The sequence below is a fragment of the Varroa destructor genome, unplaced genomic scaffold (assembly GCF_002443255.2).
Source record: "Varroa destructor unplaced genomic scaffold, Vdes_3.0 BEIS01000004.1, whole genome shotgun sequence".
NCBI classification, from domain to species: Eukaryota; Metazoa; Arthropoda; class Arachnida; order Mesostigmata; family Varroidae; genus Varroa; species Varroa destructor.
This window is the reverse complement of record NW_019211457.1, coordinates 2,526,641-2,541,704: the sequence shown is the minus strand read 5'-3', so window position 1 is coordinate 2,541,704 and position 15,064 is coordinate 2,526,641. Positions and strand designations below refer to the sequence as shown.

General features: G+C 39.1%; 1 protein-coding gene and 1 long non-coding RNA gene across 19 annotated transcripts in view; one reads left to right on the top strand and one right to left on the bottom strand.

Moving 5' to 3' along the window:
- Nucleotides 1-297: 297 nt before the first annotated feature.
- The window catches only part of LOC111248825 (uncharacterized), a 141,069-nt gene continuing 126,302 nt past the window's right edge, over nt 298-15,064 (bottom strand). For 11 of the 15 annotated variants that reach the window (XM_086988648.1, XM_086988650.1, XM_086988643.1 and 8 more), the window contains 4 exons: nt 13,980-14,145; nt 13,348-13,471; nt 12,563-12,753; nt 10,260-12,132 (listed from right to left, as the gene is read on the bottom strand). In XM_086988648.1, coding sequence (XP_086844774.1) covers nt 12,684-12,753; nt 13,348-13,471; nt 13,980-14,145 — 360 coding nt within the window. In that variant the 3' untranslated portion in view covers nt 10,260-12,132; nt 12,563-12,683. Of the gene's footprint in view, nt 10,156-10,259; nt 12,133-12,562; nt 12,754-13,347; nt 13,472-13,979; nt 14,146-15,064 lie in introns of those variants that run through there. The other 4 variants (XM_086988644.1, XM_086988647.1, XM_086988649.1 and 1 more) reach the window with 4 other exon arrangements.
- LOC147755735 (uncharacterized) overlaps nt 14,046-15,064 on the top strand; it is a 13,181-nt gene continuing 12,162 nt past the window's right edge. For 3 of the 4 annotated variants that reach the window (XR_015327439.1, XR_015327437.1, XR_015327438.1), the window contains exon 1: nt 14,046-14,295. This is a non-coding gene — a long non-coding RNA (uncharacterized LOC147755735). The remainder of the gene's footprint in view (nt 14,296-15,064) is intronic. The other variant, XR_015327436.1, reaches the window with a different exon arrangement.

Below are 15,064 nucleotides of genomic sequence, written 5' to 3'. Positions count from 1 at the left end.
TCCGGGTTGTTTCGCTACTTGTTTTTATTTTGCCCTTAGATGAACGAGAAATGTGAAAAATGCTATCTTTGTGCATGTGACATATTTTCAACATCCCAAGAGACCGAAAATCTGGTCATTATTTATGACTCAAACAAAGAACTACAAAAGCCAACTCGTAGAGTAGGGAAACAGCTTACCAATGGTGCATCGAACAGCGCAAGCCAGTATCAGCATGGAAGACATTAGCAACGGAGAAGACAATCTTTGATTAACTAACCGGTCATTATAATAAATGGCTAATTAAAAAATACCATGTAGTTTCAACATGTTTTGTACGAAAAACTTTTTTTATTATCATTGTATGCAATAAATTATTACAATCACCTTCATAGCGTCTTGCCTTTATGTGTTTTTTTTTTTGTATGGGTTCGTTCAATTCGTCGTTTTCTGATTGTTGTTGCTCTTTCTCTATTGTGTGTTTGAATTAAGAACAAGCTCCTTCTTCTAAAGCTTCCTTTATCTACTGCACATTCGTCAATATATGTACGTTCTCTATCTTGTTTAGTAAGCCACCTTTATAATGTGCTTTGATCTTTCAATCGATGTTTCATCGTCTTCATCGTTCACATCATTATTACTCGGCTACGATTACTCATTTACTTTGCCGCCGCTCCCACATTTCTGTTGCTATCTTTACCGGAATTAACGTCTTCGAGTTACTTCGCTCTTGTCGTACTTTTTCCTTTCTAATCTCAAAAGTATAAACCCGCCTGCTGTGTCGCCTATTCTCTCTCTCTTTCGCTCTCTCTCTCTATATATATATATATATATATTTAAGTGTACATCAGCCATTTCAGATTGTGTATATTATATATTTATATACTGTTTATTTTTAATATATTAAACAGCCTTATGTTAAAAGCAAACATCACACTCCTGTTTGACACACATCCCTCGCTTTTAACGGTGCACAATAGGTCTCATGTATATTCTCTTCTCACACATCTTCATCTACAATTATCTCTATCTCCTTCTCTCTCTTTCTCGCTCTCTGTCTATATATTACTATCCCAAGTATATTTGAATCGTGTATATATTTAGTGTTATATATAATTTTATATATAAGAGCCAAGGAGTTCGCGCATAAGCACGCACCCGAGGAGGCGATAGAAGTTGACTTGATGTTGACATTACATTAGCCTATAATACGTTTTGATCCTTTTCGCCATGACGGAAACAAAATTGTCTATTTCAGGTCATAGCGAATTGTCCTTTACGTTTGCGCTCCCATAGACTGTTTGCTAGGACATTATTTTATCCGACTTCATTCTATTCCGTGTCACGCTTTGTGTTCATGTTTTCTTTAATGCAATACATGGCTCTACGTTGCCGTACGTAATGGCATCTCGTAGCATAAGTGTTGTATATATATATATATATGGTATAATGACATCCGTGTTGGGTAGGGGTCCTTTTTAAAGGGAGTTCAAATTGCGTTTTAATAACTATTCTCTTTAGGAAACGGCGGAGAACGTAACAAAGCAGTAACGAAAAGAGCGAAAAAATATATTGGAATGTTATTTTTTATTGTGTGTGGTAATTAAAATCTTGGATAAATAAAATTTAGGCACGTTTGAGATGGATGGGCCAAAGGCTACGTGCGTTAGCGAGTGCTTCAAGCCTCCCACTGTAACTGTAGATTAATCTCGCCGCGTGTGCTCAAGTTATTTTGTGTTTTAGCCATGTTCTTAGTATGTGTCAGCCTCGGCAGACGTATTAAAAACGTCCGTGAATCGAGGCGGCTATCAAGCAATTTCAAGTAGACTAAAATCCAAAACGAACCCTATTGTCTGAACGGCAGAAACTTTCAGAGCTAATGCATGTATATTATGTATTAGACAAAAATCGCGTGCGCTATTGTGGGACACAAACAGTTTTTGTTGTACGGGAACGTAAAAGCAATATGCTCACGCCAACAATCGAACTGATGTAGGCCGCGAAGTGCTAGACGAGCACCTGGGTATGAGCACCTTTGCATGCGGATGAGCACATAGAGCACATATTGCCCGTAGTATATATCGCAATATGCGTGACCCCCATCATATTGTTTTTTTAGATTATATGACCCACAGGAGTTTAATGCAGCCAAATAGGAGACCTCTGAGGGCATATATTGGCCCTATCTTCGGTATTCAAGCAATTTGTTTGTTTGTTTATGCATGTGTGTTTGCGTTTTGCGCATGTACACCCATTCCGTGCACACATCATGCACAACATACTTGCTACATGCAGCGTACGATGTGCCTGGCAAAATAGTTGTAATAAATTCGTAAATGAATAAGCCTATGGTGGTAAAAATTGTATTTCGATTGGAAGCTGAATATATATTATAGAACTGGTGGATAAGTTGATGTTGTTAGTGTTTATTTGAGTACACATTTGAGTCGCTAGACGACTGACTGGCTGAGAACTTTGTATGCGTAGGACAATGGGTGCCTATTTATCATACCAGCATTAATGACAAATTGCCCGATCCAAATATAAGTCTACGAATTGAGCATACGTTAATACTTAACCCCAATTACCCTATCAAATTCGTATGATATCTCTTTATATTCGTTCATCTGCTTTTCCCAATCTCACAGCACGGCAATTAATTACTGTAATTTGCATAACCAATCACTAGACAAGCTATACAAATCATCATGATATTGAACACGACATGCAAAAGATGAAAAGCCCGATAAAGGAGCTTATCAGTAGCTCTTCTACTACGGAGATCCTGACAGGTAGCAGAAACAAAAAGCTTTGAAGTAGAGATGCGGGTTTAATGTTACACCTAGTTCTCAGTTGAATGCTCATAATGTAAGTGCACGGTATTGGAGCAAAAAGCGGCTTGATGATAGCTATGAAATCAAGTTAATTTCTATGCAACGTCTGGATTCGGGCTAACGATTGAAGTTAGAAAACACCAGCGGAACTTCCGAGCTTGAAGAACTATCCCCCTCACCAAAAACAGGATTTCAGGATATTTAGGTATGTAGTACAATACATTCGGAATGAAGTAGCCACTATGTGAGGCCACAAGACAACCAGGAGTGATGGCAAAAATAGACGATAAAGATAATTTTTGGTAGGAAGGCACAGGAACGCGAAGATGTTATTGTTCTCGTCAAAATCGTAACTCCTAGGAATAAGGGCGGGGATAGACAACTCACAACCGTTGATGGGGTTACGATCTTTTGACTTTACATTATGATTTCAATCGTGACTCATATTAGTCTGAGGCCTTTTTTAAAAATGGAACCAAGCCTGGAATTAGGGATCGTTTATGGTCAAACAAATGGGTATTAATTTATTCTAACATAAGGTAAACAACTGAACATAAGTAAACAATTTGCTCATTCGAGCTTATGAGAATACGCATACATATGGTATTGAGGCCAATTTCAAGAGAAGATTGATTACTGGATGGGTTTAAATGATTTTTTCAATTGTGTCGTCTATCTACCAGCTAACGTAGCGACACAGAGGCGTTCGCTATATAAGCTTTCGGGTAGTTTTATGACCAAGCTGCCTGATAATATCGATTACTCAAAACATATATGCGTGAGAAAAACATTGGATCGAGAAAAATCGAAGTTCTATGTATATACAAGAGTAAAAAGCATCATACAGAGCGGAGTGGAAATGTCTGCCGATAAAGAAAAGAAAGGTTTCATGGATTCAAACGACCTCATGGAGGTACATCGCTAGAACATCTATCGTTTAGCAATTGATATCAGTAGCTGTTGATTTGTATTTCTTACTGTCATTGTTCTACCTCTTTGTTTAAATGTGTCATGATGAGACTGCGAAGTCCCTCGCAATTCTCACGACGAGAACAAGAGTTAGAGGTAAGTATGTATATATGGAGTTACTAAGTATATGCTAATCTGCTTTCATCAGATTTTCACGATGTCCAACTCACGGTAAATGGATCTGATTGGCTGCTGAGCAGGGGGTTATCACAACGGTACAATCCGAAAGTATCTTTAGGTAAAATGGTTACTTCAAAAGTATGTTGTGTTATCAAGTCAATTTATGAAGTTAATTTTAGGCTGCCATGCTCAAACCAGAAAAATAAGCCTATACTTAACTTCATGACCAAATGGGAGAGACCAGGCATAAGTACCTAGCCGATGAACGAGTCTCGATTCGTATATAAATACAAGAACGTACTCATAGCTGTACTAATGCTACGGCTGATCATTCTAATTCTACCATATGTGAAGTTTTTTCTATAATCGTACATACGTATATAGTCATCACCACGTGGATGTAGTAATGGCATATGAATCTTAATAAGAAAATCGTTAAAATCACAACATTTGGTTTGTTAATATTTCTATCGAAAGTCTTTTCTCTCTTTGCCCCCACAGAAATCTTGTGTTTTTATTGAAAGAAAGAATACCGCATTGCCAACACCTACCTGTTTATCGTGTTACATAGAATAATGTCATCGTGAAATAAAAGGGCATAGATTATGCAAGCTGACAGAGATTTCATTTTTTTTTTCTGCTTAGTACAGGATACTTGCGGTTTGTATTCTTCAGCTGTATATCGCTACCAGTTGTTATTGTAAGAGCCAATCCACTGTGTGATTGTGTTTAGGGAACAACTTCAAGGTTGGTTACTGCGCGAGATACTCGTTTCAGAGGTAACGCCTTCGAAGCACCTCTTTCGAAGTGCTGTTATTTATCTGCAGCCTGTTGTTCCTCAATGCTAGTTTGAAAGCGTTCGTGTACCGTCTACGGTACACCCAGTGACTCATGTGACAGCGGAGCTGCGAGAAATGATCCTTACGAGCCGGGCACGTCGATTGACTTTTCCATAGTTTTATCAATGATTGGGTTGTACGAAACAAAAGATGTTTACCAAAGCCTATTATACAAGGTCGAAGAGACAACGTTTGATCGGAAACTCATTATGACAAGAAGCCATCAGCCGAATAACGTCTTTTCTCAGGCATATTAGTCCTGTTATCGGACGTTTTATAGAGTCAACATGGCCCAGTATTTCATGGAAAGTTGACCAGCATATATCCGTTCGACATGCTTGTTACAGCATATATATATATATATAGATTATGTTCATAGGCACGATTTTCTATTAGAATATGGTTTCTACTTATAATACAGTATCCCCACTGTGGCATCCGCAAGCTGGTGACATTTTCTTATAATAATTTAGTTATCCTGCGCAGCTGGTTCGATCTTGTGCCGCAAATGAAAATACTAGCACCAACTTAGTTCACTAATTATTTCAAGCACTCAGTCGTAAGTCGAGTTTCAAGCTTGGTGTCGCGGTAGCCCGGATTGCACATATAGGGATAATATGTCCAAATCTGTGTAGAGCTATTTACGTACACTAGATACCTCTACATAATTATTTATCCTTTAGCCTTTCAGCTATATATATATATATATATATATATATATATATATGTATATATATATATATATATATGAACACATGTACACGCCGCGCTTATAAGAACCACTGTAGAATGTGCTTGGCCGACTCTTTAGATCTGCACACACGACATCTCAAGTCTAAGCAGCAAATAGCCTTTGTCTCTTACATAATGGTCACTTACTGTTGCATAATGTATAAACCATGTGTACCATTACATCACGTATCATCGGGTGTAAGATATTTACTTTTTTTAGTTGTTTTTTTGTTAAATAGATAGCTTTGTCGATGTCATCTTTGACCCAGTGCAAGCATGCGACCCGATATAATTGATGTTGATTCGTGTCATGTTCTTTTTCATGTTTGCTTCTGGACCTCGCCAGGGCGCAAAAAGATGTCTTGCACTTGCAACAGTGTTTCGGTTCCATTTTTCTAACGATAATATGCGTCACATATTTGAACACATATTAGTTGATTGAGAATAATATTATAGATATAATAATACTATATTTAGTACCTACTTGGTTTAGAATCAGTCACACACTATGCGGTATATTGGCGATCATCGTACCAAGACTACGCCTTTGTTCGGCGCTGGAACGAATTTTGAAAAGTCATCGTCGCAAAACCGCGACTTTTGAAGCGTCAAAGATAATCGCCCTTGAAACTGATTCGAGACCGGATATTTCTTCTTTAGGGCGTCTATCTATATACATTTCCTCATAGTAGACAACTGTTTTAACATAAATGTATTTAGCTCATTCTGTACGTCTTTAGATACTTGTTGTCACGATCTCATAGCTATAATTGTTATTATTAGCATGGTCACTGTTATTATTGGTAGCATGATTTGTATTATAATTACCATTTGATGAAGTTCTGTATGTTACGATTATTCGTATACGGGAATACCCCGGGAATATACGGGAATAGAACCCGTGTTACCGGCTTCAATTTAAACAACCGATTTCTGTGGTCGAAGCTCACAAGTTGGCTTCCTTTAATGGGATAGCAATCGGAAACTGCTATTCGTTATCCATCCTTCGGCAGCTGAGCATATGGGGCTATGTAGCTTCAATGAGGACGAAAAAACCCCGAGCAAGGTATGATGCCTTTGTGAGACCTGCTGTTGTAATCTGCTCTGTTTGCACCGTTTAGAATTCACGTACATTTGTACGTCCCTATCTGTGTTCCTCCACTATAAATACCCATATTTCAAAGAAGCTATTTCACCTCGTTGTGTCACATTTATCCGATTCTAAAGCTAGTTATTCTGAGGGGTCGATACTCTTGGTTGGTATTTAACCCATTCAAACGTCCGGTCTTTTTATCAACCAATGTTTTTAGCAACAATGGGCTTGTCATCTGGACGAGAGCATTCCGTACTGTACGAATGTTTCTCCGAGGGGATGAACATCTTTGAGAATCAATTAGTTGTTTTGTACCGCTACCGCCACCCTCATAAGGCCATCGAGCGCCTTAACTCAGTGCTCCCCTAATCTTGCTTCTCTTCGTGTAAAGCTCGTGAGATCATGAGCAATTTCTAAGCGACGAATTAGGGAATATCGCAGAAATCATTGGCGTTTTGCAAGAATCATATTTACCAAAACAAAAGCAGGCGTACCACAGCGGCGGATTGTTGTCTATGGGACCTTGAGGCTTATAGCGCAACTTCGCAGCTAGATGTTCTCAATGTTTTCCCCTTGCATTGAGATTATAGTATTGTGACCGCCTCCTTTGAGTAGATAGTTACAGTTCAATAGTAATTAGGATAAACTGCTATTTGGAGGCTGCTTTTTATCGATAACTAATAAACAAGGGCACGTTTTTGAAGCAGAAGTCATGAACTGGGGGCGGGTCGCCGCCAAACCCATCTCAATATTTATCGCCACTGACATTTTATCCATTTCGCTACCATCGTTATCAGCTTAGCGTTGCAATGAGCATTCCAAGCGACGGCCTTTTAGAATCCACAACACTTCGATTATCTTCGAGGCACATTATTGTCACTATTAAATATCTGAGCTAACATTCGTTCATGAAAAATACTGGGTGAAATAGGGAGGCCGCTAATTGTTGCTTTTTATCATTATTTTACTATTAGGATTGTTATTATTGTCGGTAATTTAAATCATGAATAATAACTATACACTCTAACGACACGATTATTCAACTGGCAGACACGCGCCTTTTCGGCGACCTACTCTCGAGAACTAGCTAGAAATCGCGGTAGGCTACACGTAAATAGGTTAAACATTAATGGAGGTGAACTGAATGACGAATCGTCATTGCAGATGTGGCAAGTAGAACGATATAGTCCTGTTTGTTATACGAATTAACAGGCAGAGCTAAAGTTCAGCGGAAGTCGCTAACAAGTTTCTTTTTTCAGTTATGCCAACAAAAATTATATGTGACGTAGGATTGAACGCTGCCGATTAGGACCTCTGTGAAGAATGGTTCTTGACATTGATATCGATATTTAATCGATGTTCGATTCATATTTGATGCCGTTTTATAGAATTCTTAGCTATTGAAGCTTTTTCGAATACTGTACAGCTTTGCACAGCGTCCGTTGATACGTGTGCAAGTATGTTGCTACTACGCTAACGTAAAATGTCTATTTTTTATATACCCTACGATCTATGATTATAGTGTAAAGTGAAAGGGGCAGGTATTTACGTGAAAGGCGAAGGATTCTGCGACAGAATACAGCTCCTTCTAGATGCTATGGTATTACTGTTATAATACTAGTAATAATTTGTTGCTGTCCGATAGAATTCTGTAAATTTTTCTGAAATCTGTAAAATTAAATCCCAGTATCATCATCAGTAAAAATCAAGTATTATAGCCATGAGTTTACATGAGCGCTCTAGGGAGTGGCCGCATTTTCTATCAATGGTTGCTATTGATTATCGTGTAATAACAGTAAATACTGACGCTGTACAAGTTATTGTTACTATTGTTGCTACTGCGATTTTGTTGCTTGCAACGTTGTGGCTATCGGAAATATACTTGTTTGTCTTTAAATTTAGCATTTTTTTGCAAACTATTGCAGTTTGATGCACGAATCTCATCTGAATAACGCCAGTAGCGCGCTGTCGCTGCTCAGAACAGACGGTCAGATTATAACGTCCTCCACCCGTTCTAGGGCTAGTTGTTGCAGGTGATGCTAATACGTTGACTTTACCGTGGATGCTGCTGCTGCTGCTGCCAATACTAAAATCGCTAACGTTGTTGCACCTTTTCTGTAAAATTGATATTTCCAGTTTCTATAAGAGGAACAGGAGTGGTTATATGTAGACCTATGCCTAACGCTACATCGTGTCATGTAATGAGAATAATATCTGATATATATATATATATATATATATATATATATATATATATATCGTTATTACCATTCTTATTATCATTAGGAGTATGATGAACTATCGTTTTTCCGCTGATTCGATGAACTATTATCGCTATAGCTAATCTAAACAAGGTCTCATTACTACAGTATTCAATGCTCAAGCGTTGCTCTGAACGCCGAGTAGCCAGGTATCGAGAATTGTCAAAAGAAGTCGAGCGCAGGTGCGGACGAGATATACGCGATTCGTAATCCCCATCGCAGCAGTGTCACTCACCGATTGGGGGGTGCAGCTTAGAAGCCCAGTCGCCAATTTTAACGCTCGCTTGCCGTAGCATCTTGTTTAAGAGGTCACACAGCGATTTCTGGAGAACCATAAGATTCGTCATATGGATTCGCTTTGTCATATGTGTGCGTGTATGCCAACATGCTTCAGGCAAAGGTGGGATCCGGAATAAGCCAGTCGACCGGTTATCCAGTTCGTCGTATAGCAAGTCGTGAATCGACTCGTCGGACTGTTCCGGAAACCTGCACAGTGACAATTGGTTTGTATGGAACCGACCTGTGACCCGACCTGTCAACAACGAAGTCCAAGGTCAACTAGGTCAGGTCAGAGGGGCAAGCGTCAGGAACCATTGATTTTTGTTAGCATCGGCTCGCTAGCTGGCAAGGTGTCTGGCTCTGCTTGCTTTGTTCGTTTGCTGGCTGCATTCTGAACAGCAGCAGCAAAATTAGAGGAGAAAAAATGGAGGAGACTAGAGGAACATTTGCTTCGCACTTGATTCGGTGGCCGCAAATTCATTGGCTTGTTGTATTTATTTGTGGTCATTGTTGTTTGTTATGTTGTTATTTAGCAGACTCTCATCAGCTAACAGTGTCTTATTGTATACCTTCTCTATACAGATTGCCTTTGCTGGGCTGGAATTGGCTTGCGCGTAGCTCCAAATGAAGCCAGCTTCATTTGACATTGCTGTTCCAGTTTCTACGGCTGTGTTCATATCTAGAGCACTCTAGCGGAGCACAGTAAATATATGTAATACATATGATCAGTAGTTCTGCTACTGTATGCGCAATGCTTGTATTGGTATGTTATATTGCGAATCGCATACATACAGGAGATTAAGCTACTTATTATTACTGGGCGAGCGAACTGGCGATCTCTGGGATTTGAACGGATCGGGTCTCCCCAAGACCGTGAAGGCCCCCAGTAGGGTTAGATATCGTTGTGTTCGGATGTGTTGTTCTAGCAGCTCCAAATAAACAGTAGCCTCACCGGCAATAAGTGGGCGCGATGCCCATTTAATACGGTGTACTGATCTTGAATGGTAGTGACGATCAGCAGATTTTTCTCCGCCTCAGAAAACGGCCATCTGCAAATGTTTACGTTTATCTATTAGAATAGAAATCTGAATCACGATGGTAATGTTGGTGCTTCGTTCAAGCTTATCTGTCGACGAATAACTTAACCACTTACTGTTTTCTGCTGTTGAGACGAAATAGATTTTGCAATTTAATCCAATAATTATAAAATTATTTTTCGCGTAGATTTTCGTTTTAAATATCTGATACATTCGTTAAGGTCGTCTCCTTTTCTTGTACCTCGTTTTTTGGAACGTTTTACAAAGGGGCCAACTTGTCGCTGTGTGTTAGGTTTTATATGTCACTGTTGTGTCGATGATCTATGTCTGATTATAAAAGGGTACATCATTGTGTAATGAAATCAATATCAGCGGAGTTATCAACTGAGCTTTTTGCTAACTATCAACTAGACTTTTAACTATAGTCAGTATTATTGCTAATGTCATAATTACGCATGGCATACTGCGCCTTTAAGACATATAGCGCATTCGCGGCTGTCAGCCCGAAATGCCAGTTACTTGATTCTGATGTTCCTTAATAATTAGCTTTGTAAAGTTTACTATACTCGTAGGTGTAATTTTCACTCCATGATACATTATATAAGACATACTGCATAACAACCTACCCTGATCTAATAGATCTCAACACCGATATCTACATTATAACAGATGATGGTTCTTCATTGACCTTGTCCACAATCCGCTGTCGGACAAATGTTGCAAATTCGTAAAATCTTCATTAATGCGATATTGCCGGAACGACGTGAAAACGATGGCGAGACATGTCGTAACTTTTGTAAGAAGCTGCAGCCATTAGCATGTTAAGTTTGGATAGGCATGAGTTTTAAACGTCTGCTTGAAGCGATGAACGCAATACTCGGGTAAGCGGCAAAAGATGTTTAAGAAAGTTGTTATAATTTGTGTAGCCAATATTAGAATTGCCTGCAGATTTTGCGGCAGCGATTGCAGCGCCGCGCGGATCTCGGATCAATACATCATTACTGTTTTTGTTATGAAAAAGCACTGTTAGTCGAAGGCATTGAGACCATCACGTATTTTGACCATGTCTTATTATTTCAGTTTGATCTCGGGGGTTTCGCAAAGCGCCGCTTGTTGTTAGTGCTCGCATCGAAGCATTCATTATAGTTCGTATGCTCTGCTGCTAGCATTACGTATAGATGAGCAATTATAGACTTCTGTTATTCACTGTTGCTGTTATTACTTTCATTGGCTATTGGCATTTAATTCGATTGCATTGGTAGGCAAACAAGTGATCTGAAAGATCAAGATTGCTGATGTTGTTGCTGGCTGAAATCGGTTAGCAACAGCAGTATTAGACAGATACTGTTATCATTATTCAGGTAGAAGCATGCTCACAACTTCAACACAGTGACATCAAATGGTTCATTATCCTCGCTTATTACACTGGATACGTTCGTTATCAGGCTCATGAATGTCGCGTTTACAATTGCTCGATGTATTTCGGTCCTATGGTAAAATATGGTATATAATTCCTGTTTACAATTGAGTTTAGTGCAAGTTTAGGAAGAGAGAGATCTCGTAGAAGATGGACGTTGGTGTCTACGAAGGACGATCGTTTGAATATTTATAATTATCATCGATGTTTACCCGATAACTAACTGGTTTAATTTGACTTAAAGTTTTAATATAACATGTCAGATTTGTGGAATTGCAGCGGCTAAAAGATTTTCTTGATTAATTCCCTCGTTTATAACTAGCCTAAGCAAGCTTTGTTACTACTTGCTTTCGGAGCTTACAGCATGATTTCAGATCCGAATTGCTCGCTATCAGACTTCATCCATGTATGCTTATGTGTGTTTTATTACTTAACCTATACACGTGTGTGACCCAAGTAAGGCTTGCTGAGGTGTAATCAGCCTCATAAATAAGACTGATTAGCTTCCTGCTAAATGGATGATCCGTGATCCGTATGGCAAGCACGTTTTATTATGGAACAATGTGAACAAACTGAAATCACATTAAAATTGAACACGAGTTAGTAGTACAAAAATGTAACGAAATGTAGGCGGGTGAGCTTCGTGGAGTTCGTTGTAAACGGTAAAAAAATATAACATCGGAACGAATATCATTATTTTAGAATATATTAGGCTATGAGAGATAGTATATGGGATATTATAAAAAAAAAAGTGTCCGTAATAAAAAACAATAAGGAATAATTAAAAAAAAATAAGATAATTTATGCGAAACAAAGTGAATAGTCAGAGAGAAATACACTAAAAACACCATTATTCAAGTCCGTGAAAACAATTATGGTTATTGGATGTAAGACATACTTTGCACAAACCTGACGTGACAGTTACGCTCAGTTTTAACTACTAGAAAAAAGTACACATACAACCTACGCTTTTTTAGGTCTACTCCTAGTAGGTCAACTAACCTGACAAGAGATTGGTTGCGAAGGGGTATTGGCAGTGGCTGAGAGATAGGATGTGATTAATATGGCGCTTTTGTGAGCTGACGTGGGTACGGAAGCATGACCCTGTGTCGAGTATGGCCTTTTAGCCGGCGTGCATGGAACTGTTCAACGCATCGGCAAACATTGTGTCAGCCGATTCAATGCCAGGGCTACTGAAAAAAAATTGAACAGAACGCGAATTTGCAAAGCCATTCTCTATTTGGGAAAAATATTAACACTTAATAAGTACGACGACTTGACTATTGGAACGCAGAAAAACTTTAGGGACCCTCTTGTGATGAAGTACTGTACAACAGCTGTACAATTAGAACTTTGTTGTTGAAAAAGATTCTTTTGTAGGTAAAATTATTATTTTTACTTATTATCTATATCTCGTAACTAATTATTCAGTAAGCACGCTTTGCGTTAGGTTAAACATAAACGAAACTCAAGAATAGTCAATTAATCCGTCTCAGACTGGGCAACTGACTGTTAATAAAGGAATAAAAAACCATCGTTAGAAATATATGTTTGCTAAAATCGAAACTTCTAAAAAAATATTCTACTCATATGAGGAAAACGGACTTTACCAACTCTAAACTGATTCACGAACGCTGAAGGTTTATAACATTACTGGACGTAATCGAAAAACTTCAGGATTCCGAATATCCCAAAATTATTTTATTAATGCAAAGATCGCCAAATACACGTTCCATTAATACACATTGACAGACATCCGTAGAATAGAAAAGCGTATCATTTCGTACCTGTCAAAGCCCTGAAGTGCGTATAAACCGGATTTGCAGACGCAACCTGCGCCCTCACCGATGTCCTCTCCGCGATACGCGCAGAGCGGGTTCGCGCATCGTTTCACGTTGCCACGACCGCCGCCTGGCGGTGATAATCAATACAAAAAGAATTGAAAAACATTGATTATGTCGAAGCACACATACTTGTAAGCTACTGATACTGACCGGTTACTTCCTAAACCCCTGGAGGTCATACGTGGTGATCTAAATTCAAATTTGGGTGTGGACATATTTCGTTTCGTGTTGAGAGCCGGCCGCGACGCCTAACAGCGGACGTAAAACTTAAAATATTTCTCAGTTTCGGTGCTTTGAGGTAGCTTTGCCTGTGGCCGCTAGAGATACACTTTAAAACGTGACAGGTACTTTTCGGTGCAAAATTCTGCTGAATTCGAGGAAAAATTTTCAATATTTAAAATATTCTTGAGTTCCTAAACGCTTAGTGAAGTATCGCAAGATGCTAGCAATTTTTAACCTATCGAATTTGAAACAAATACATTAGTTTTATGATGTTCAGTAATTACGAAAAAAAACTCCAAGGGATAGCGCAATTGACGAGTTCTGTAGTTGAGAAATGCAAATAGCTAACTTACCAGTTTGTACAGCTATGGAAATCGGCTGGGGTTCTGCTACCGGTGCGGAGCAATCGACGGGTGAACACATGACATCTACTGCGGTTTTCGCGTCACGGGCTCCACCACCGGTCGTTTGTCGGTCGTCTGCTTCCTGTATTTGAATTTCCCGCGGTTTTTCCACTACCTGTTGGGGTCACAGTGTTGTCAAGCTGGTGATTGGCGAATCTCTGAGATGGGCATTTCTGACGACTGTTGTCTTCTGCTAATGTAATTATTGAGATATGACATGGGCGCACATTTGTTTTATACGTAGAGGATGCATACAACAAGAGAGGTAAAGAAATCAGTTATAATTTATTAAAGAAGGTTTATCTGTAGGTAGGGATAAACGCTTATGTTTGAAATTATAGTTTCGGGACCGTAGGGGATGTGGGGTCGTGCATTTACTATATACCCACGGTGCCACGTCTCATTTGGAGAGATCTCAGTAAGACATTCTTAATAGAAGTTATGGAGATTTCTTATGAAAGAAATTACTTCTTGGTAATGTCACATTCCATCTTATCAGTAGATCAGAACGAACCGGAATGTTACACGTACGCATGCATTATTTGGCATTTGTTTTACATCCTGTCGCCTTGATAACATCAGCGACTCCTTTAATGTCCATATTATAAAATGACCAGGGTATTAATAGTTTACACCCACTTCATTGTTCAGCCACTACTAAGTTGACGACAGTTAAGCCCATTAAGTAGGATATCTATGTTTGGGAACTGGTATATTACTGGAAGCACGTAAGGATCATTATACCATTACATGGACACCATTTACCAGAGTACATTCTTCCCACTACGCAGATCGTCCATAGCATCCGACAAGCACTTATCACATAACAAATATACCAGAACGTAACAATCCTGCAGAGGGTGGCTCGCTTCGGATCAGTCGGCTTGGTGAGACGAACCTCCGCTTAGAAGAACTGGTAGATTATTGCAGGAAGGGTTTTTGACACGACCGCAGGAGGTGGCTGTCAAGGTGCCAATAATGAATGCCGCTTACTACTCTGTGCAGGACAGACAGCTTAGTTTTCTCTCATAATA